The sequence below is a fragment of the Mobula hypostoma genome, chromosome 15 (genome assembly GCF_963921235.1).
Source record: "Mobula hypostoma chromosome 15, sMobHyp1.1, whole genome shotgun sequence".
NCBI classification, from domain to species: domain Eukaryota; kingdom Metazoa; phylum Chordata; class Chondrichthyes; order Myliobatiformes; family Myliobatidae; genus Mobula; species Mobula hypostoma.
The window spans coordinates 46,741,831-46,766,602 of record NC_086111.1 but is presented as its reverse complement, the minus strand read 5'-3'; the positions used below and the strand labels follow the sequence as shown (position 1 = coordinate 46,766,602).

Below are 24,772 nucleotides of genomic sequence, written 5' to 3'. Positions count from 1 at the left end.
GCTGTAGTCTGCATAATTTCCTCATGGGAAAATCTTGTCTGACAAATATGTTAGAATTCACTGGGGAAGTAACAAGCAGGATAGACAAAAGAAAATTGGTGGATATTGTGTACTTAGGATTTCAGAAGGCCTTTGACACTGCTTAACAATTTTTTTCAAATGTGTTGTTTCTTCAGAAATCTTTTCTGGTTCTGATAGAGCATCTGAAGCTGAACACAAATATAATCTCAGACTATTTGTGTCTCATAGGAATTTGAAGAAAAATGAAATTAATATTTTATTGAATATAATGCGTTTAATTGCATAACAGTGCTGACGCTTTGCAATAGTTCAGCTAAGCTAAAGATGTTCTGTTGATGATTTTCATTTGTACTCAGTGTCTAAGGCTTCTTGCTTAAGTGTGCAACAAAGTCAGCCAGCATTGGTGGATTCTAGTTGCCCTGATACCATTTCTCTATGACCACAATGCCCTGGCAAAACCTTTCACCATGCTCATCACTGACAGCACCAAGTCTTGCAGGGAAGAAGTTTAAATGGGAAATCAGATAATGAATCTTTAGTGACAAGTTGGACTTCAGTCTCCAGTCTCACTAGATGTCCTTCGAACTGCCTGTCACTGATGATCTGTTTGATTTGTGGACTGACAAAAATGCCCTCCTTAATCTTAGTGCCAGTTATTCTGGGAAACATCAGTTCCAAATATCAAAATCCTTTAAGGAAATGTTTGCCTAGTGACAGCAGATTCCATCCTTTCAGTCTTGAACCCAGTAATCCCACTTTTGCCTTTGATAAACCCAAGTCTCTGACCAGGTCAATTAACTCAGACTGAGTTATCAGATGAGGCTGTCTTGATATAAAGGGTTCAAAATCTGTATCAGTATCAGTGTCGAATAAACTCTTCTCAGGTTTCCAATCGGGTACAGACATCGATTATAACTGACGTTTTGATGACAAACTCTGCCATCTTTATTGGGGATGATACCTGGGCAACTCTAGTCCTGTGGTACTTATACCCCTGTAGTCCATCTGTCCTGATTAGTTAGTCCTCATCCAAACAGGTTTCCGTTCTCCCACCTTGTTTACAATCAAATTCCAGTTCTTACTTAGAGCAAGACCTTTGTCTTTGTTAAAATTATTTTCCTGTAGTTTTATTTCAATGGTTTCCCTTATCAGGCGGTCCCAAAATCTATTAGTGCGGCATAATAGTTTTGTGCCGTCAAAGTCAATCCTGTAGTCATTTTGAAAGCCACTGTGCCGAGCCAGTGGCTTATGGGATTGCCTGGTAAAGGACACCACTGAAATAAAACTAGATTGGATGCAAGGACATACTGTTAAGGCTTATTAAGGCACTGGTGAGGCCTCACTTGAAGTATCATGAGCAGTTTTGGGTACCTTATATAAGAAAGGATGTACTGACATTGGAGAGGATTCAAAGGGGTTCATGAAAATGGTTATGATATTGAAAGACTTATTATATGAGGAGTGTTTAATAGCTCTGGGCCATCAAACACTCTGGAATTCTGAAGAAGGGGGAGGTGGATTTCATTGAACCCTATCCAGTGTTGAAAGTGTTATGGTGCGCTCTCGAAGGACTGGGCCCAGGTTCAGAGGAACGGGAGGCTTTCTCTGCCACGGAGGTCACTGGCGCCTACTCAACCCAGAGCTGTGGACGGCAGTCTCACGACTTGAACCAGGAGCAGAGGAATGGCAGGATCCCCAGGAAGAACTTAGACATTGAAATACCAACAGAGCTACAGGGGAGCAACTGAGTGACACCACAAGACAATTGATTTTCTCCGACACAATGATCCCACAAATGCACTGAATGGGAGACCTGTGTAAATAGTCATAGAATATGGGGAAACATGTGGCAGCTGCAATTAACTTGACAAGATTAAATGGAAAACACAAGGGCTTAACAACTCTAATTAAGATATTGATTAGTAAGTACGGGTACTCAAAAACCCTAAAAGCTCAATCTCTGTGGCAAGCCACAGGGTTCATGACAGAAAGACCTTGATACAGTAGATGTGGGGAGGATGTTTCCCATGGTGGGCAGTCTAAGACTAGAGGACACAGCCTCAGTATAGAGGAAAGTCCATTTAGAATGGAGATGAGAGGAATTTCTTTAGCAAGAGAGTGGTGAATCTGTGGAATTCGTTGTCACAGGTGGCTGTGGAGGCCAAGTCATTGGGTGAATTGAGACAGATTAGAGATAGATTCTTGATTGGTCAGGACCTGAAGAGATATGGCTGAGAAGGCAGGAGATTGGGGTTGAGAGGGAAATGGATCAGCCTTGACGTAATGGTAGAGCAAACTTGATGGGCCAAGTGGCTTACTCTGCGCCTGTATCTTATGGTCTTCTGGTCTTCCTTTTCAGTCATGAAGAAGGGTCTCGGCCCAAAACGTCAACTGTTTGTTCATTTCCATGGATGCTGCCTGACTTGCTGTATTCCTCCAGCATTGTCTGTGCATTGCTTTGGATTTCCAACATCCTCAGACTTTCTCATGTAAAGTAGTGGTGATGGGAGGGGGTATGGTGGGGTGGGTTAGTGGATTGATTAGCCTTACTGCTTGGGAAAGTAACTATTTCTGAACTGGCGGTCCTGGTGTGGATGCTATGTAGCCTCTGCCCTGATAGAAATGGGACAAACAGTCCATTAACCTTCATGCTGGCCTCTTTCTGGCACATTTCTGTACATATTAGATTAGATCAGATTAGATTCAACCTTATTGTCATTGTGCCAAGAACAGATACAAAGCCGATAAAATGCACTTAGCATCTGACCAGAAATGCAAAGAATAGTGTTATTTACAAAATAACTGCAAATAAAAAAAGTGCTACAGCACACAAATATAAAAGTACTGAGACTGTACAATACAGATGCAATACTGCTTAGCGCTGTGATGAGAGGTTCAGCAGTGTCACAGCCTCAGGGAAGAAGCTCTTCCTGTGCCTGCTGGTGCGGGAGCGGAGGCTCCTGTAGCGCCTACCAGATAGGAGGAGAGTAAAAAGTCCATGGTTAGGGCGAGATGCATCCCCAAAAATGCTTTTTGCCCTGCCCAGGCAGCATTTATGGTAGATATTCTCAATGGTGGGCAATTGGGTGCCAATAATCTGCTGGGCAATTGGGTGCTGATAATCCGCTGGGCAGTTTTCACCACGCGCTGGAGTGCTTTGCGGTCCGATACGGGACAATTGCCATACCACACTGAGATGCAGTTGGTTACTATGCTCTCAATGGTACAGCGGTAAAAGTCCGTCAGTATCCTGGGACAGAGGTGAGCTTTCTTCATGCTCCGCGGGAAATAAAGGCGCTATTGCGCCTTTTCGATCATCAATATGTCCTTGGTGATGGGTAAGCTGCTGCTAGTGATGTGTTGCGCTGTTTTGACTACCCATTGTAGAGCCTTCTTGTCCACCGGGGTGCAGTTTCCTTACTATGTAGTGATGCAGCATGATAGGATGCTCTGTACTACGCATCTGTCGAAGGTCTTGAGTATTGATGTCCATAGTCTCTCTCTCTTCAGCCTCATCAGAGAGTAGAGGAATTGGTGAGCTTTCTTGATTCTGCAGTATGTGTTCTGGAGCCATGAAAGGTTGTGTGAGATGTGCTCCCCCAGGAGTGTGGAATTGCTTGCTGTTTCTGCTGCTGTGCCAACGACATAAAGAGGGGTGTGTTTGTGTGGTGTGAGTTCTCCTGAGGTCAATAACCATTTTCTTTGTCTTATTAACATTGAGAAAGAAGTTATCTGCCTGGCAGCAGGCCTCAAGCTCTTCCACTTCCTCTCGTTGCTGGTGATGAGCCTCGCCACTGTCGTATTATTGCCGAACTTGAGAACGTCTTTACTTGGGTCCTTGGCCATGCGCTCATATGTGGGGGCAGTGTACAGCAGTGGGATCAGTACTCAGCCCTGGGGGGCACCCATGTTGAGGATGATAGGGAGGGAGGAGCAGCTTTTCTACCATTTTTATATATACACAAGGGAATAAAATAAAATAGGCAGTTTCATTTCTGAAAAATATTTTCCCATTCTAGTGGAGTATTATCTTAGTTCAATTTATTTGCAACTGTTTTGGTTGTAGGCTCATCTCTATTCCCTGTATTACAAACAATATTGACTGTGTGGATAATAGTGGAACAATTCATGCAATATTTAGATTCCATGTCAATGGATTGTCAGATTTACACAAAAGACACGGATCACCAGATGGCACAGGATAATTAAACTCGACTATCATCAATATGTTGCAGATACTTCCTGGTGAAGTTCCTGTTACCTTGCACAGGGCTTTACTTGAAACGAAATATTCACACTCTGTTTGAAATGGCAAATTATCTTTTTTTTCCCTTTAAGTGTGCTTTTGTGTTATGTTCACTGACCATTTATCACAGGAAGCCTGAGCTGTAGCACTGCCAGTCCACGTGATTCTCATGCATAAACCAAAAGTCAGTCCTTGTGCCAATCCTTAGAATTCTATTAAATTCTAACTGATTTTGCCCATAGTAACTCATTTAGGATTCATGGCCTACACCTTTGCTGCATTTTCCAAGTCAGTAATTAAACTAATCATGGAAATAATATCCTTTAACATTTTACAAATTAATGAGACTTAGCCCTCACGTAGTAGAAATTTGGGAGAGTTTGAATTTGCAGCTTAAAAATTAAAATATTGACAAAATTTGTTTTAAAATATTATTGAAGGATTTAATGTTTGGGACGCACTTTAAGAGTGAAATATCTTACAGACCTGGATATTCTGATTATGAGGACACACAGTCCCCTCTTATTGTCATTTAGTAATGCATGCATTAAGAAATGATACAATGTTTTTCCAGAATGATAACACGAAAACATATGACAAACCGACTTAAAAACTAACAAAAACCACATAATTATAATATATAGTTACAATAGTGCAAAGCAATACGTAATTTGATAAGAACAGACCATGGCACAGTAAATGTCTCAGAGTCTCTCGAAAGTCCCATCATCTCACGCAGACAGTAAACCTCCAGCGCCGCCAACTTGCTGATGCAGCATCCTGGAAGCATCCGACCATAGTCCGACTCCGAGTCCGTCCGAAAACTCCGAGCCTCCGACCACCTCTTCGACACCGAGCACCGAGCACCATCTCTGCTGAGCGCTTCGACCCCGGCCCTGGCAACAGGCGATACGCAAAGCTGAGGATTTGGGGCCTTCGTCTCTGGAGACTCTCGATTGCACAGTAGCAGCAGCAGCAAAGCAGGCATTTTAGAAGTTACTCCAGATGTTCCTCTGCACTTCTCACGGCTGTCTCCATCAAATCTGGATTGTGCACGGCCCCTATTTACACATAATCGATATTCATTCGGAATGGCCGTGCATGCTGCGTCGCGTCGCCATCTTCTCCTCCCTCCTGCAAATTATTGTGGAACATTAAGGCTGATATTTGAATAATGTCATTTGTAAAGTGGACGGTAAGTGTCAGCTCAGCATTCAACACAATCATTCCCTCAAAACTAATCCATAAGCTCCAAGACCTAGGTCCCAATACCTCCTTGTGTAACTGGATCCTTGATTTCCTCACTTGCAGACCCCAGTCAGTTCCGATTGACAACAACATCTCCTCCACAATCACCACCAGCACAGGTGTACTACAAGGCTGTGAGCTTAGCCCCCTGCTGTACTCATTTTATACCTGTGACATGAGGCTAAGTACAGCTCCAGTGCCATACGTAAGTTTGCTGATGAGACCACTGCTGTTGGCTATGTCAAAGGTGGTTATGCATTGGCTTATAGGAAGGAGAATGAAAATCTGGCTGAATGGTGCTTCAACAATAACCTCTCACTCAACATCAGCAAAACCAAAGAGCTGATTATTGTCTGGTGGAGAGCTAGGAAAACTATCAGAGCTTGCAGTGGGATCTGGACCAGTTGGAAAAAAGGGCTGAAAAATAGCAGGTGGAATTTAATGCAGAAAAGTGTGAGTTGTTGCACTTCTGTAGGACCATCTAGAGAAGTTCTTACCCAGTGAACGGTAGGGCACTGAAGAGTGTGATAGAACAAAGGGATCTGAGAATACAAGTCCACAATTCATTGAAAGTGACGGCATAGGTAGGTAGGGTCGTAAAGAAAGCTTTTGGCATATTGGCCTTCATAAATCAATGCATTGAGTACAGGAGATGGGATGTTATGTTGAAGTTGTATAAGAAGTTAGTGAGGCCCAATTTGGAGTATTCTGTGCAGTTTTGGTCACCTACCTACAGGAAAGATGTAAATGAGGTTGAAAGAGTACAGAGAAAATTTACAATGATGTTGTTTGGAGGAGAGGATCTAAGGAAAGATTGAATAAGTGTGACTTTATCCTTAGAATAAATGACAAAAAAATGTAGAAGGTTGAGGGAAGATTTGATAGATGTATAAAAAAAATTATGAGGAGTATAGATAAGGCAAATGCAAGCAGGCTTTTTCCACTGAGGTTGGGTGGGACTACAACCAAAGGTCATGAGTTAAGTGTGAGAGCTGGAAAGTTTAAGGGGAACATGAGGGAAAACTTCTTCACTCAGAGGGTCGTGAAAGTGTGGAACGAGCTGCCAGCGCAAGCGGTGCATTCAAGCTCAATTTCAACATATAAACAAAGTTTGGACAGATACATATGGCAGGGGTATGGAGGGCAATGGTCCAGGTGCAGGTCGATGGGAGAAGCAGGTTTAAGTATTTTGACATGGACTAGATGGGCCGAAGGGTCTGTTTCTCTGCTGTGTTTGTCTATTACTATATGACCCCAGGAAGAAGAAACTAGAGGTACTTGATCCATTTATCATTAGGGATTGGTGGTGGAGTGAGTCAGTAACTTTAAATTCCTTGGCGTTATCATACTAGAGGATTTGTCCTGGGACCAGCATATAAGTGCCATTACAAAGAACAACAAAAGTGTCTGTACTTTCTCAGAAGTTTGCACAGATTCAGCATGTCAAAGTTCAAAGTATCAAAGTGTGTTCTGTATACAATCTTGAGATTCGTTGATTCGCAGGCAGCCACAATACAAAAGAAACACAATAGAACTTATTTAATAAAAACACGCAACAAAGGCCATCAAATACCACATGTGCAAAATGAAACAAATCAAGCAAAACAATAAAAAAGTAATCAAATAACACACAGAACATTAACTGCAGAGTCCACTGCCACGGAACCAGTTCAGCGCTGAGGCGAGTGCCAATGGTTGGAAGTCATAACTGCAGAGTTAGTTTAGTGCAGAAACGAGTAAACCTCATAGAGTAGTAAACTGAATATTGGTTCGTCCCTCACCCTCAGCCGTGTCACCTTGATCAAATTGTGCAAATAGCAAACAAAAAACCAAAAAAAGTACATGGTACATGGAACATGGAACACACATCAAAGTTGCTGGTGAACGCAGCAGGCCAGGCAGCATCTCTAGGAGGAGGTACAGCCAACGTTTCAGGCCGAGACCTTTCGTCAGGACTAACTGGAGAAAGAGCTAGAAAGAGATTTAAAAGTGGGAGGGGGAGGGGGAGAAACTGCAGAGTCCCCAAAATGAGCCCACAGCTGCCGAGCCCATCAATGTTGATGGCTGCTGGGCAACAACTGCTCCCAAACCTGGCAGCACGGGACCCAAGACTCCTGCACCTCCCACGCGAAGGAGCAGCGAGGAGAGAGGCAGACTGGTCAAACACAGGCAGATGGCACGTAACACCTGTTTGCTTTCCACTCTCATCCTCAATGATTTTAAACTTGCTTGGCATTTTAATCCGTGTGGAGTAACGGGGCCGACTATGAGTTTGCATTCCGCCAGCAGGCCTCAACGCAGCATCTGTCCCCATTAATGGCTGCCCTGGCCGCACCTGTACTGTCAAGAGTCTAGTTTGCCAAATCTCCCAAGCGGTCACAAAAGCACCAGAGTGTTTAGTTAGTCCAAAAGAACATCATTAAAAGAGCAATTACAGGCTGCAGACTGCAGTGATCACAATTCTGAAAAAGTGCATCTACTGAAGTATCTGCTTGTTTTGTGAGCTGTCTGCAAGATGTCGCTGTTGGCCATCTTGACTAAAATTTAATACTTTGACACATGCCTAAGTCATCTAATACTTTGATGAACTCCCTTAGATACACAGTGTAGAGTATCCTGACTGGTTGCATCACAACCTGGTATGAAAACACCAATGCCCAAGAATGGAAAAGCCTACATAAAGTGGTGGATGCAGCCCAGTCCATCACACGCAAAACTCTCCCCACCACTGAGCACATATAAAAGGAGCGCTGCCGCAAGAGAACAGTATCCATCATCAAGGGCCCCACAATTCAGGCCATGCTCTCTTCTTACACTCTTCACTCCTCAGTAAAGAGGTACAGAAGCCTTAGGTCCAACACCACCAGGTTCAGGAATAGTTATTACTCTTCAACTATCAGGCTCCTGAACCAACATGGATAACTTCACTCATCTCAGCACTGAACCGATTCCACAGCCTATGGACTCACTTCAGGGACTCTACAAATCTCTAACTGTTTATTTATTTGTTTATCTATATCTATTTATTTATTATTTTTTAATTTTTCTATTTGCACTCTATCTTCTTTTGAATGTTGGTTGTTTGTCAGTCTTTGTTTGCATGTAGTCTTTCATTGATTCTATTGTATTTCTTCGATCTTCTGCAAATGCCCACAAGAACATAAATCACAAGGTAGTAAATGGTGACACATACATACTTTAATAATAAACTTACTTTGAACTTTAAATGTTCCATAATTTTGATAAGCTCCAGTTTTTATATATTTCAAATAGGTTAGGTACAGCATGTCACTGTGGAAGAATGAACTCTGGGAACTAATTGGTGTTAATATGTCTCGTGTTGTAACGATATGTATAGGTTTGAATTGGGGCCCATTGTTCGGTTACTACTGTCATTTTTAACATCTGAAATCACCATAGATATTAACTTCTGCCGTGTGCAATATCCAGCTGTAGGCATGGACCATATAGCTTTGAATAAGGTTAAGTTTAATGAATGTACATGGAAGTCTGATTGGAAGATAGAAACATAGAAAATAGGTGCAGGAGTAGGCCATTCGGCCCTTCGAGCCTGCACCGCCATTCAGTATGATCATGGCTGATCATCCAATTTCGAACTCTGTACCAGCCTTCCCTCCATACCCCCTGATCCCTTTAGCCACAAGGGCCATATCTAACTCCCTCTTAAATATAGCCAATGAACCGGCCTCATCTGTTTCCTGTGGCAGAGAATTCCACAGATTCACCACTCTCTGTGTGAAGATTTTTTTCCTAATCTCGGTCCTAAAAGGCTTCCCCTTTATCCTCAAACTGTGACCCCTCGTTCTGGACTTCCCCAACAACAAGAACAATCTTCCTGCATCTAGCCTGTCCAATCCCTTTAGGATTTTATATGTTTCAATAAGATCCCCCCTCAATCTTCTAAATTCCAATGAGTATAAGCCTAGTCGCTCCAGTCTTTCATCATATGAAAGTCCTGCCATCCCAGGAATCAATCTGGTGAACCTTCTTTGTACTCCCTCTATGGCAAGGATGTCTTTCCTCAGATTTGGGGACCAAAACTGCACACAATACTCCAGGTGTGGTCTCACCAAGGCCTTGTACAACTGCAGTAGTACCTCCCTGCTCCTGTACTCGAATCCTCTCGCTATAAATGCCAGCATACCATTCGCCTTTTTCACCGCCTGCTGTACCTGCATGCCCACTTTCAATGACTGGTGTATAATGACACCCAGGTCTCGTTGCACCTCCCCTTTTCCTAATCGGCCACCATTCAGATAATGATCTGTTTTCCTGTTTTTGCCACCAAAGTGGATAACCTCACATTTATCCACATTAAATTGCATCTGCCATGAATTTGCCCACTCACCTAACCTATCCAAGTCACCCTGCATCCTCTTAACATCCTCCTCACAGCTAACACTGCCGCCCAGCTTCGTGTCATCCGCAAACTTGGAGATGCTGCATTTAATTCCCTCATCTAAGTCATTAATATATATTGTAAACAACTGGGGTCCCAGCACTGAACCTTGCGGTACCCCACTAGTCACTGCTTGCCATTCTGAAAAGGTCCCGTTTATTCCCACTCTTTGCTTCCTGTCTGCCAACCAATTCTCTATCCACATCAATACCTTAACCCCAATACTGTGTGCTTTAATTTTGCACACTCATCTCCTGTGCGGGACTTTGTCAAAAGCCTTTTGAAAATCCAAATATACCCCATCCACTGGTTCTCCCCTATCCACTCTACTAGTTACATCCTCAAAAAATTCTGTGAGATTCATCAGACATGATTTTCCCTTCAGAAATCCATACTGACTTTGTCCGATGATTTCACCGCTTTCCAAATGTGCTGTTATCACATCTTTGATAACTGACTCTAGCATTTTCCCCACCACTGATGTCAGGCTAACCGGTCTATAATTCCCTGATTTCTCTCTCCCTCCTTTTTTAAAAAGTGAGGTTACATTAGCCACCCTCCAATCCTCAGGAACTAGTCCAGAATCCAAAGAGTTTTGAAAAATTATCAGTAATGCATCCACTATTTCTTGGGCTACTTCCTTAAGCACTCTGGGATGCAGACCATCTGGCCCTGGGGATTTATCTGCCTTTAATCCCTTTAATTTACCTAACACCACTTCCCAACTAACATGTATTTCCCTCAGTTCCTCCATCTCACTGGAACCTCTGTCCCCTACTATTTCCGGAAGATTATTTATGTCCTCCTTAGTGAAGACAGAACCAAAGTAATTATTCAATTGGTCTGCCATGTCCTTGCTCCCCATAATCAATTCACCTGTTTCTGTCTGTAGGAGACCTACATTTGTCTTAACCAATCTTTTTCTTTTCACATATCTATAAAAGCTTTTACAGTCAGTTTTTATGTTCCCTGCCAGTTTTCTCTCATAATCTTTTTTCCCCTTCCTAATTAAGCCGTTTGTCCTCCTCTGCTGGACTCTGAGTTTCTCCCAGTCCTCAGGTGAGCCACTTTTTCTGCCTAATTTGTATGCTTCTTCTTTGGAATTGATACTATCCCTAATTTCCCTTGTCAGCTACAGGTGCACTACCTTCCTTGATTTATTCTTTTGCCAAACTGGGATGAACAATTGTTGTAGTTCATCCATACAACCTTTAAATGCTTGCCATTGCATATCCACAGTCAACCCTTTAAGTGTCATTTGCCAATCTATTTTAGCTAATTCACATCTCATACCTTCAAAGTTACCCTTCTTTAAGTTCAGAACCTTTGTTTCTGAATTAACTATATCACTCTCCATCTTAATAATGAATTCCACCATATTGTGGTCACTCTTACCCAAGGGGCCTCTCATGACAAGATTGCTAATTCACCCTTCCTCATTGCTCAATACCCAGCCTAGAATAGCCTGCTCTCTAGTTGGTTCCTCGACATGTTGGTTCAAAAAACCATCCCGCATACATTCCAAGAAATCCTCTTCCTCAGCACTCTTACCAATTTAGTTCACCCAATCTATATGTAGATTGAAGTCACCCATTATAACTGCTGTTCCTTTATTGTACACATTTCTAATTTCCTGTTTAATACCATCCCCAACCTCACTACTACTGTTAGGTGGCCTGTACACAACTCCCACCAGCGTCTTCTGCCCCTTAGTGTTACGCAGCTCTACCCATATCGATTCCACATCTTCCCGGCTTATGTCCTTCCTTTCTATTGCGTTAATCTCTTCTTTAACCAGCAACGCCACCCCACCTCCCCTTCCTTCATGTCTATCCCTCCTGAATATTGAATATCCCTGAATGTTGAGCTCTCATCCCTGGTCACCCTGGAGCCATGTCTCTGTGATCCCAACTATATCATATTCATTAATAACAATCTGCACATTTAATTTATCCACCTTGTTACGAATGCTCCTTGCATTGACACACAAAGCCTTCAGGCTCGCTTTTACAACACTCTTAGCCCTTATACAATTATGTTAAAAAGTGGCCCTTTTTGATTTTTGCCCTGGATTTGCCGGCCTGCCACTTCTACTTTTCACCTACTACTTTTTGCTTCTACCCTCATTTTACATCCCTCTGTCTCTCTGCACTTGTTCCTATCCCCCTGTTGTGAACTAACCTCCTCTCTCCTAGTCTCTTTAATTTGATTCCCACCCCCCAGCCATTCTAGTTTAAAGTCACCTCAGTAGCCCTCGCAAATCTCCCCGCCAGGATATTGGTCCCCCTCGGATTCAAGTGTAACCCGTCCTTTTTGAACAGGTCATACCTGCGCCAAAAGAGGTCCCAATGATCCAAAAACCTGAATCCCTGCCCCCTGTTCCAATCCCTCAGCCACACATTTATCCTCCACCTCATCCCATTCCTACTCTCACTGTCGCATAGCACAGGCAGTAATCCCGAGATGACTACCTTTGCGGTCCTTTTTCTCAACTCCCTTCCTAACTCCCTATATTCTCCTTTCAGGACCTCTTCCCTCTTCCTACCTATGTCATGGTAATAATCATGATAATGATCATGGTAATACTCAAGTCAGGATAGAGCAAAGGCAAAGATCGGGGGGTTCAGTAGTGTGAGAATTCTGGGTACGTATAGCATACATTTCTGACCACAGTGGTTTAGAAAGGTATGTCCAAATCGTCAACGTATATTCCAGTTGCATACTACTCCCTTTCGGGAGGGTGAAATCTTTGTTGCTTTTACTTCAACACAATTGTAATGGCGTGAATGCTGTTACTCTAACAAGACACATTGAATAAACTCTTTATGAGTGTTGTGAAAAAAATAAGTGAATTAAAATTATTGTTTGCCAAAAGCACCCTGGTTAATGTAGCAGAGATTTAAAATACTATTTGTGTCCAGTAATGCAATAAAGCTATCTGTGTTGTAATTCCAGCTCTCCACAGTAGAGGGTGTCTTTGCATTTAAGTTAATTTTTGCACAAAGCATTATTGTCAGTTAAAAACAAGTCTATTATGTTAATGCCATCATCTTTGATTTCTTCCCATAAAGTCTACTTGCTTTCTCTATCTTTGAAAGTATTATGAATGCTGGAACACTCTAATCAGTGTGATAATGAGCAGAAATCTTAATATTTCTGTCATAGTTAATTTGTTAAATGGGGCATTCCTCTTTCAATAATGAACATGATTCTTACCACTCCCTATAATACAGCACCTTCCCACCCCTCCACCCAGCTCTATGACCATCCATTTTCTGCTGACCAATACAGACTGCAGTGTTGTCTCCTGGTTGGATCACTGTCTGGTATTGGGGGTGGGCACTGCACAGAATTGGAAAAAGATGCAGAAAGTTGCAAACTCAGCCAGTTCCACCTTGGGCATTCACCTTCCCAGCATCGACAACATCCTTGAAAGGTATTGCCTCAAAAAGGTGGCATTCGTCATAAGGGTCCCCTTCACCCAGAACATGGCCTCTTCTCATTGTTACCATCAAGGAGGAATTATAGGAGCTCAAAGACACACACTCATTGCTTTAGGAAAAGCTTCTTCCCTTCCAGCATCAGATTTCTGAATGGACGGTGAACCCATATACACTACCTCACTTTTTTTTTTCTTTTTCTTTCTTTGCCTTCTTTTTGCACTGCTAATTTATATACGTATATATAAATTTATATATATATTAAACTGCTGGCCCACCACCTCAAGGGAGTCTTGATCATAAGCGGGCTGAAACTCCCGAAGACAGATGGCAGATAAACTGATAATCCCACTGGTGATAGCACAGGACAGTTAACATCCTAGTCCACGTGTATTTTCAATTTTCAATATATATATACATACACAATTATATTTCTTATTATAATTTATAATTTTCTTTTAAATTATTATGTGTTGCAATGTACTGCTACCACAACACTGTGAATTTCATGACATATGCCAGTGAAATAAAACCGGATTCTAATTCTGATTCCTGTCGTTGACACAATCTAAATCAGAGTCAAATTATAGTCTGCCTTTGATTTACATAAATTCCTCACAGAAAAGTTTACCAAAGTTTTCCTACAATGTTTAAAATGAATGCAGTATACTAAGTGCAGATTTTTATATATCTGAAAAATATATTATTTATTACATAATTATTGTTTAATGTTACAGTTGCCTGATAATTAATTTTAAGTACAGATGGGAGTTAAATATTACCATTTCTTACAGAGAACTCTGGCAGTTGTCTGAAAATTCTTTTAAAGCTTTCTACAGAAACAGTGAAGCTCTCTGCTTTAAGTATTCACACAACATGTTCACTTGATATTTGAGGCAGATGACACAAAGTTAACTAACGTAGCAATGCTCGGCACCTGCCACAGATAACGTTAAGATACTAAGCTTTGAACAGACATATCCAGAAATTACTATTCAAGAAGATTGTTTCCTTTCCTTTCTATGAAGTAACTCAGTACAATACAAAATTAATTTTAAGGCTCTATTGCCGTAGCATTGTCTATCTTCCCTCCTGGTTTAGCTTGCTTGCTAATTTAAATCTACCTTCATATTTGGATGATTCTATTTATCTATAGTTGTAATCCCATCCCTTTTCTTGTTGTTTAATTCCCCTTTTGGCTTTCTGCTCTCTTTTGATAATCTCCAATAGCTCCCTGTCCCTCTAATAATGGTGAAATGCCATAAACCATCTAAAACTGACATATAAGAATTCTGTCACCAAAACCTTTCATTTTATCTACCCCTCATCTTTACCGATTTTTTTTTCTCTAAGAAACCATTTATTTTGATAAATCTTTGGTCAATATACCTAATATCTATTGTTTGGCTCAACAAATTATTTGTGAGACACCTTGGGGTATTTTGCTGAATTAAAGGCAATTTACATTACAAGGTGCTCGCGTTGTGCATTGTTTAATTTAATAAGGCTGCAAGCAAGACATCTAAAATTACATATTGATGCCAAAGGGTACATTTCCCTACCGGCATCGATATGTAATTGCTTCATGTGTATCGCTTACTGACTTTGTCAGATCATAATCAAAGGCTTGCTGTATTTAGGTCTTCCTGTGGATACTGCATATGTATCTCTCTTCAACTTTTCTTAGAGGTACAAAAAGTATCACAGTAATTGTATCACTTAATCAATTCTATGCTCAGTTCCTCTGTGTTTTCTTTCTTCTTGCTGACTGGTGAATGGGCAATATGTTACTTTTTTTGGGTGAAGGAGGGGTTGGGTGTTTGATGTTATTGTTGCTTTTTTGTGTGGGAAGAGTTTGGGGGGGTGGGTTGGGGTTTGATATTTTAGCTACTGTGTCTGGCTGGGCAACCTGTTAGTTTTTGTGCGAGGGAGAGGTTCCGGGGTTTGGGGTTTACAAGTTTTGTTCCTTTTCTGTGCGGGGGGGGGGGCTCCTAACGATCTCCATGGTTTTTCTATATTTTATGGCTATCTGCAGAAGACGAATCTCAGAGTTGTATTCTGCTTGCATACTTTGATAATAAAATGAACCTTTGAACCTTTATAGAAGCAATTAAACTTGTTACATACACCTGTTAGGGTGCATTCTCCAGTTACCTTATAAGGTAACCGTAGCCTTCAGCCAGGAGCAGATGTCATCAGGTGGTTCCCAACCTTCACTGAGTGTTTCGACCCTTAACCACGACACTCTCCAGTTGGTGGGCTGGCAGTGGTGGCCAAATCACTGCCCATCTGCTCCTGGCTTCCAGCTTCTCTCCTCTCGCCTACACTAAATCCAACAAGAGGCTCGTTCTGCCTCTTCCCCCATCCTACGAGCTGCTTGTTTTTTGCTCCTTTCGTCCAGGCCCAGATCTGACAACAACCGCCATGCTGATTTGGCTGGGAAACCTCTGCAGCCGATCTCCACAGGGAACAACCATGCCTGCCATCCCTTGTCTTTACACTCCTGCACTAAGGGCTGGTACTTCAAGGCCTCTTCCCATCCCTCCTCCCACGGCACAGTCAGCTCAACCAGAATTATTTTCTTGTCTGCGCTTGACCACCGTACAATGTCCGGGTGTCGGGTTGTGTGCACCACATCCAGGAACTGCAACCTCCTTCCCACATCGACCCTCATCTCCCAGGACCTGGCCATTAGCAGCAGATTGGGCTTTACTTGTTTGGTTATGAAAGGCCTAGCTCCCTCTTTGATGAAGGTGATGACCTTCCTCAGACCTATGCCAGCCGTCCTCTTCTTGCTTCTCTCCCGCTGTAGTGTGTCAGCAAGAGCCAGAAGCACCTTATCATGGCGCCACCTATACCGTCCTTGAGTTAGAGCTGTTTTACACCCAGGTAGTATATGAGCCAGTGTCCCCTTTTGACCACAGAGCTTACAGTTCGGGTCCTCTCTCATCCCCCATGTGTACAGGTGTAATGGTGAAGGTAGGGTGTCATACACGGATCGCAAGAGGAAGGAAATACGGAAGGGCTCCAGTCTCCATATCTCTGCCCATGAGATCTTGCACTTAGGCAGATCTCATTTTGTCCAGGCACCCTGGGGCCCTTGTTCCGCTGCCCTTGAAATCTGCTTCTCTTCCTCACGGATCCGTACTTCTGCCTGAACCATGTCTTGCCTGTACCTTATGCTTGTGTTTTCCCACTGCTGGAAGTGAATTGAGCCGAGGCCTTGCCGCCCGACGCAGGGGATGCCGATGATATCTCGCAGCTTCAGAGAACACACTACCTCCTCCACAGCCACGTTGGCTGCCCACTTGCGCCCAGATCTGGTTGAAAAGCCTGTTTGCTTTACCAAGGCATCATTGGAATCTTTCAAGCTTAATAAGGCTCTGCATTTTGCCACCTTGAATTCCTCCACAACGGATGACAGGGGAAGCGCAGTTGCCCAGAACAAATGTAGAGGCCCACTGAAGAGAAGCTTGGGGGAACTCCCAACCATCTCCGCAGGTGCTTGTTGGTTTTCCTCTCGATGCCCTCTACGACAGTCATGGGGAACTCAAAAAGTGTGAAGAGCCAGAGAAGCCTGGGCAGAATGCCATATTGGTACAGCCAGGTCTTGAATTTACCCAGAAGTCTGGATTTGTCGATCTTCTTCAGCCATTTGTCTGCCTGCTTCACAGCATTGGTGACATTGGCACCATCTGTCAGTGACACATTAAACCACTTCCCCAAGCATTTTATCGGGTTATCTTCGAAGGAAGGGATGGCCTCTCCCTGAACTTGGAGGCTAAACTTGCTAGTAACTTTGCCCTTTCTGATCACCATCCACCTGGACTTCTTGGCCTTGAAGGACATCCTCGCCCAAGTGGCTGCATTACCCAGGGTTTCCGATACCCATCTTGCTTGGACATGTGACACAGTTGTTATAGTGATGTCATCCATGAACCCTCGTAGAGCCGGCTGAACAATGCCCGACTCCAGTGTTGGGCCGCGGGTTACATCTTCTGCTGCTGATAATAGGAGGTTCATTCCCATAATAAATAGGGTGGGGAAGATAGTGCACCCTGTTGAAATCCCCTTCTGGAGGTCCTGCCAACTAGTTGTGAAATGGGCTGATGTAAATCTGAGTTTGAATCCTCCTAGGTATCTGGTGATCATGTCTCGAATAGCCACTGGGATGTAGTAGTGGTCGAGTCCTTCTAGGATGAGTTCATGTGGAATAGACCCGTAGGCGTTCGCAAGATCTAACCAGACAACTGTTAGGTCACCTTTTTTCTGCTTGGCCTCACAAATCAAATGGCTAATCATTGAGGTATGTTCCAGACACCCCGAAAAGCCTGGAATACCGCCTTTCTGGAAGGATATGTTGATATAGCGGTTCTGCGTCATGTAAGAAGTCAGCCTTCTTGCGAGCACAGAAGAGAAAATCTTACATTCCACATCCAGGAGAGAAATTGTCCTAAACTGGGCAATTGTGGAAGAAACCTCTTCCTTTGGAATAAAACATCCCTCTGCCAATTTCCAACTTGATGGAATAGTACCTTTGGCCCAGATCATTCTCATGACCTTCCACAGCCTCCGAAGAAGCTTTGGGCATTTCTTATACACCTTATAAGGTATGCCACTTGGGCCTGGGGCAGCTGATGCTTTAGCTTTCCGGATGATGTCCTGGATTTCCTGCCATGTAGGCTCTTTCACATTCAGCTCAATTGATGGATTTTCCAGTCTACGCACAGCCCGATTGGTTCCTAGTCCCTGACCCCTCCGTGGGTCGCTGTGTGCCTCCCACAGGAACTCCTCTACCTCTGGCTTTGAGCTGGATAGTATACCAGATTTTTGTTGGCCAAGAAGAGTCCTGGTGAAGCTGAATGGATCTCTCACAAACTGCGCTCGCCTTTTCTCTTTCTTCTTGTGAGCCTGTGCCAGTCTTTCCTTGAGGTCAGCTGTCTCTCCAGCGTCACCGACCTTCCTCGGTTGCCATCCAGTCTTTCCTGGAAGCCACCGGTACAAACCAGAAATTACTTGTTACATACACCTGTTAGTGAATGTAAGTGAAGTTTAGAAGTTCTGTCAATGGAGTCCAAAAGTAGCACTCAAAATGTCATGTACCCTATGATTCTAATCTTGACAGTTTTTAAAGTTTTGAATGACGATAAAGGCATTTGAAGTTTTAAAATTTTGAATGAGACATCTGAAGGCCATTGTGTATATAACGGACTTCAGATGCCTCTGAATAGAAAAATGTGTCTTACTCTGAATCTCCATTCATAAAGTCGTGAAAGCAGCTCTGTCCAGCAGCTGCAAATGCACACTAACTTTTCTGTCATAGTTACTATTGGTTAATATCACTTCAAAAATTATTTTTAAACTTAGTGTAGAGTCTTTTTATAAAGTCTGACTGCATCTGTGGACAAAGTTTTAATAGGAAGAATGCTGATTCAACAGCATAAGCTTTTCTTCACTTAATGTCACGTGTGTATTTGAATTTCTAACTATTTTACAGCATTGTTGAGAGAAAGAAAGCCGGGGATGCACCAATAAAGTGGGCAACGCAGTGTTCTGGAAACTTAAAGGAAGCTTAGTAGGTTGATGGTCCTGAAAATATTGGTGTCTCTAAAGGTACCTGAATTTATTTCCTTATGGATTACAAAGAAATAAGTGATGGTGAAAGGAAAGTAATCTCTTAGCACTGATCTCTAGAGCATTCAGACTGTAAAGACACCTATGTTAGACTATAGTTTATTGACTTATGTCTCCATTTTCAGTATTGTGCTCATTGCTAAACTCTGAGACCTGTGAGTCAACAGCTCTCTCTGCAACTGGATCCTTAACTTCTTGATCAACAGACCACAATCAGTAAGGATAGGCAGCAAGACCTCTGCTACAATTATTGATTATTCTAAACACTGGTGCACCACAAAGTTGCATCCTCAGCACCCTAGTCTACTTCTTGTACACTCATAACTGTGTGGCCAGTTTCTTTTCTAACTCCATCTACAAAGTAATGTCAGATGGTATCACGACAACAGCCTTCCACTTGACGTCAGCAAAACAAAGGAGCTGGTCATTGGCCCCAGGAAGGGGGACAAGGTACTTGTTGCTGTCTACGTCAATGGTGCTGAGATTGAGAGGGTTGAGAACCTCAAGTATCTCAGATGAACATCACCACTTGTCTGTCCTAATCCAATCACATAGATGCCTTGACCAAGAGAGCTCACCAACGAGAACCTCGAGTATCTCAGATGAATATCACCACTTGTCTGTCCTGGTCCAATCACATAGATGCCTTGACCAAGAGAGCTCACCAACTCCTCTACTTCCTCTGTTGGCTAAAGAAATTTGACATGTCCCTGGCAATCATTAACAATTTCTATTGATGCACCATGGAAAGATTCCTCACAGTTTGATAGGGAAACTGCTCTGCCTGTGACCACAATAAACAGCTGAATGTTGTGAACCAGCTAAGTACATCACAGAAATCCACCTCCTCTCTATAGATTCTGTCTCTACTTCTCGTTGCCTTGGTAAAACAGCCAGCACTATCAAAGACCCCATCCATCCCAAACATTCTCTCTTCTCTCCTCTCCCCTCTTCTATCAGGCAGAAGGTACAAAAGCCAGAAAGAACGCCCATCAAGCTTACAGATAGCTTCTGTTCTGCTGTTATAAGGCCATTGAATGGTTCCCTAGTACAGTATGATGAACCCTTCAACTCACAACTGACCTTGTTATGATCTTGTACTTTATTATCTACCTGCACTGCACTTGCTCTGTAACTGTTGTATTTTATTCTGCATTCTGTTATTGTTTTACCTTGTACCAGCTCAATACACTGTGTAATGACTTGATCTCTATGAACAGCAGTGGAAACATCTTTTCATTGTAAATCAGTGCATGTGACAATAATTATAAAATAATATAATAGATAACTAGGTATACCGGGTCTTGCAGAAGTAGTGCACGACATCTTTTTCAAATCACTGCCTAATGCAGTAAGCTACTCTGCAATGTGCACACGAGTGGTGCAAGTGGATAATAGATGTACAATAGACAATAATATCTCCTGCCGTTTTATTCCTACTGTAATATATTATGGTCTTCTTCTTGGTTAAACTTACTATACATCTGAATTCATGGCAAATGGAAAAACCCTGCTACAGTGTTAGGGGACAGTCCACCCCACTAAAATTGTACAAGTCAGAGGAAAATCTGCTAATCCCTTGTTAAAATGCGAACTATCCTGAATCTGTAATAGTGATATCCTCAGATGTAATGCTAATCCTAATGCTCTCAACTTGCCTACCACAACCGGCAATAACAGGGCTTTGTATTCCTTAGCGGAATATCCTGAGAAGTGGGAGCTGCGGTAGCATAGTGGTCAGCACCACTCTTACTACAGCTCAGAGCGTTCTGTAGTTCAAACTGGCGCTGTTCTGTAAGAAGTCTCTGTCTGTCTTCCCTGTAAAATGCCCGGGTTTTCCCTGGGTGCTCCAGTTTCCTCCCACAGTCCAAAGGCATACCAGGTAGGTTAATTGGTCATTGTAAATTGCCCCATGATCAGGTTAGCATTAAATAAGGTTGTGAGGTTGCGAGGGTGGTGTGACTCAAGGGTCCCACTCAGCGTTTTATTGCTAAAGTATAAATAAAACTAAATAAAATATTTGAGATGAGTCAGCTCGCAACAGCATGTATAATAAAAGTCTGTCACTTATTCTTCCAGCTGCCAGTAAACCAATATTTTTTCAAAATCTTTATCATGTTGTCCCTTTGGAGGAAGCTGCTACATTATTGGTGAATGCTCTGTGTGAAAAATAGAACTGTAAAATCTTTTCACAAATCTTCTGATTGACATCAGATAAAGTATTGGGACGGGTTGAAACCAGTTGAGTAGAAGGTGACAATGCACAGACTGATGATGAAATGTGTTACTGACAATTGTGTCAAAATGTTTCATGTTCTAGTAATTAGTTGTGGTTTCTTTAGCAGTCTAGTTTGCAAAACTTGTGATAGTCAATGCAGAATAATTTCCACTTAGTACCATTAGATTTACTTGCAAACTCCTTTAACTGGGAAATAATGACCACACGATACTTGCACTCCACTAATGAACTCCTCATGGTATCTAACAGGACATACTTGACTTCCCCAGGTTTCACAACCGTCCATCTGAACAGGCACTAGCAATCTCTTTGAAATGAATAAGAAAAAGGAGTACTGAGCAGTTACTCAAATTGGTCTTAATTTGGTTGGTGCAGATATATTTAAATGTGCATTATTTTTAAGGTATTAATTTTTTAAACCCGAATGTTTTCAAATTTCCTTCCACGTTCTAAAGGTTTGTAGGTGTTTTGAAAGTAATGCAAGTCATCACGCTTATTAATTTAAGTGACACCTTTGACAATGTGTAAGCCAGGTGACCAAGGTCTTTCTGAAAGTGAAGCCTAGCGGCTTGTACTTGGAGTTCCTGCCCAGTACTGCAGTGCACTGTGTTGGGCCTTCACTATTCCCCCTGGATAATGGTTTTGCAGACAAAGAACTGATGTTGGAAGAAAAATGGCCGGCAAGTTGTTTAGTGCTAAGATAGAAAAGACGGCTTTGACCTCATCCTTTCTTGGAGAAGGTTGTAGGTTATTTGCCACAGTTTGCTACTATAGTGTTGTGTCCAATGCATTTGAATGATGATGAATTGTGTAATTTATCTGTTATAATACGGTAAGAGAAGTGTTCATATTTCTACCATTCCTTTGAAAAGATCGGTGTCATTATGATCATCCCTGTCATTTCGGACACAAGTTGGCACCAGTATATTTCCTCAACCAATATAATGACTATAAATTATAGCTTCCATGTGACAGTACAGTACTTAATAACATTTTAACGTTAGGTTCTGGGATTTTATATTTGGACTGATTAGATGTGATGGATAATCAGTCTTCTCTATGAGAGTTTTAGCAGATCTTGTCATTTATAGGCTGTTCATTTTTTTAATCTCCATCTGTCTCTTTTCTCTGCTCATTCATTTCCCAGCGATACGAGGAATCTTTATTACATTACAATGTTCAATGTTACAATAGAGTCTCAGGGTGTTTTCTATTATTATTAATGCAACATGCCACATTTAATGTTGACATTGATTCCAAGGAATTAAGAGAATGGAATAAATTACAGAACTAATTGGTCATTAAATGGATAACATAGACATTAGTTAAAATAAAAAAAAGGACATAAATCAGCCCTTAAAGATGTGGTCAGGCAGAGCAACGTGTGATTAACCCAAGTCTGCTTAATGCAATGAGCACCCAGCTGGAGGAACTTGTGTTTAATATAATTCTGCATGTCAGGTTCCGTTTGTTATAGTGTGTACTCAGCACTAACTGAACTGTTTATTGAGGACGATTCATTGTGCGCATGACCAATTGGATAATACCCCTTAAAGGAAAGATGTTCTCTCATACCCCTCAAAGGGGCAGCACAGTCGCGTAGCAGCTAGTGCACCACTATTACAGTGTAAGTGGCCCAAGTTCACTTCCTGCTGCTGACCGTAAGGAATTTGTACCTTCTCCCCATGATAGTGTGGCTTTCCTCCAGAAGCTCCAGCTTCCACCTGTATGGCTTAGTAGTTTAATTGGTCACAGGGTAGCACAGGCTCTTTGGGCCGCAAGGGCCTGTTTCTGTGCTGTATCTCTAAATAATAAAACAAGTAAAATAATTTTTTTAAATTTCCGCTTTCATATAAGGGAAGACATTCAATTCATGCACCAGGCTTTATTGACTTCTGACTCTGCACTGGTGCTGGGTGCTAGGTGAGAAGTATTATGTTTATAGGACAAAGAGCTAGTCCAGATGTACTGCAAAAAAGAACAGGACAGGACCTGCACTCTTTCGTTAGCTGGAGCTGTCAATGTGAGAATCTGTAGAGAATTCATTAACTTTACCTGTGTGAAGTAGTTCACAAAAGCGACTCTAGTTGTCATATCCCACTACCTGCACCACTCAAACACGTCGGTGCGCAGTCAGCCAGTCACTCGTATATGAATAATCTCTCTCCAACAGGACTTGCATTGAAACAAATGTCCTAGTAATGCACTTGCACAGAGCTTAGTCAGACTGGAACATTGTTCATCACCGATCCAAACTTTGTGTGCCATGTTACAACAAAAGAGCGCAGGTGTATAGCAGGAAAGATCCTAATCGCACATTTTTAATGGGATAGTCAACTCGTTGCATGTCACTGATTTCTACTGGCTAGATCTTAGTGCACGATAAAGGTACTAACACCTACAGTGCAGTTTTGCATGTGTGTACAGCATGCTGAATTAAATTGTCTTCAAGTTCCTACACAAATCTCAGATTTGGATGTACTTTTAGAACTTTCTATTAGTGTGCAGTATTACTGGGAGAATAAATAGAGGCTTGAAGAGAAGAACATACAAGCTAATTGGAGAGAGAGTAGTTTGTAGAGAGAAGGATCTGTTTGACTTTGTTAGGATCCTTAATCTGCAAAGTTTAAGAGATAACCTGATTTTGGCCAAAATCTCATCAATCACAGATGCCCTGAAGGTGACTCTTTATTAGCTGTAAATTACAATTACTTGCAGAAACCATAGGCATTGTGTGAGAAAGTGCCAGCAAACTGAACAGTGAACAGAGTTTGTCTACAATTCACAGCAATATCCAGGCCAAAGTTCTACTTGTATTGGATAAGTCATAAAGAAACATTAAGTGTAAGCAGCAGCATGCTTTAATATTTACAGGAGTGATGCTAGCTCAGCACCTCATTTGTATAGTAGTTCGAATAATAACAAATTTAAGATTTAACACACAGAGCCTCAGTTAAGAATACACTTGATAATTTATACGTGCTCCAGAAAGTTAAAAATGGTAGAAATAAATTAGAATGACCTGTGAATCAAACGAAATGATTATATCTTGCTGGAATCAAGTAGGTCAGGAAGGAATGAGGTCTTTAAAATCACATGGGAAAATTTATATTATTAAGATGGCCTAGGTCAAAAGCTTGAAATTCCCTATTTAATAAGACTGTAGAAGTCCCTGCACAATATGCACTGTAATGGTTCAAGAAGCTAGATTACACCGTTTTACACAAAGGGTCATAAACCAATAAAAATAGAATGAGAGTAGAATAAAAAAAGAATATTAGGTCTTTAGTGGAGAAAGGGAGGTAGCAGCTGAAATAAGGTAGATGCAGGAAGACCACATATGCCTTAAGTTTCAATTTAAATTCCCACAGGCAAGGCCCTTGTAATTCATGCAGCTCTAATCCTTAACAACAAGTAGGCTCCTATGTACATCACAGGATTCAGATTTGCTCATTAAACCAGATGCTTCAGCCACTATCAGAAGTGCTGAAGAAATTTGCTTGTGAATCATTAACAACATTAAC

General features: G+C 42.0%; 1 protein-coding gene across 2 annotated transcripts in view; it reads left to right on the top strand.

The window, feature by feature from the left end:
- Nucleotides 1-24,772, top strand: part of synpra (synaptoporin a) — a 338,192-nt gene that overhangs the window by 92,288 nt on the left and 221,132 nt on the right. Inside the window, exon 1 of one of the 2 annotated variants that reach the window (XM_063067974.1) lies at nucleotides 18,873-18,988. The exons of the other annotated variant lie outside the window; for it this stretch is intronic. Coding sequence (XP_062924044.1) covers nucleotides 18,959-18,988 — 30 coding nt within the window. The 5' untranslated portion in view covers nucleotides 18,873-18,958. Of the gene's footprint in view, nucleotides 1-18,872; nucleotides 18,989-24,772 lie in introns of those variants that run through there. 2 annotated transcript variants of the gene reach the window in all.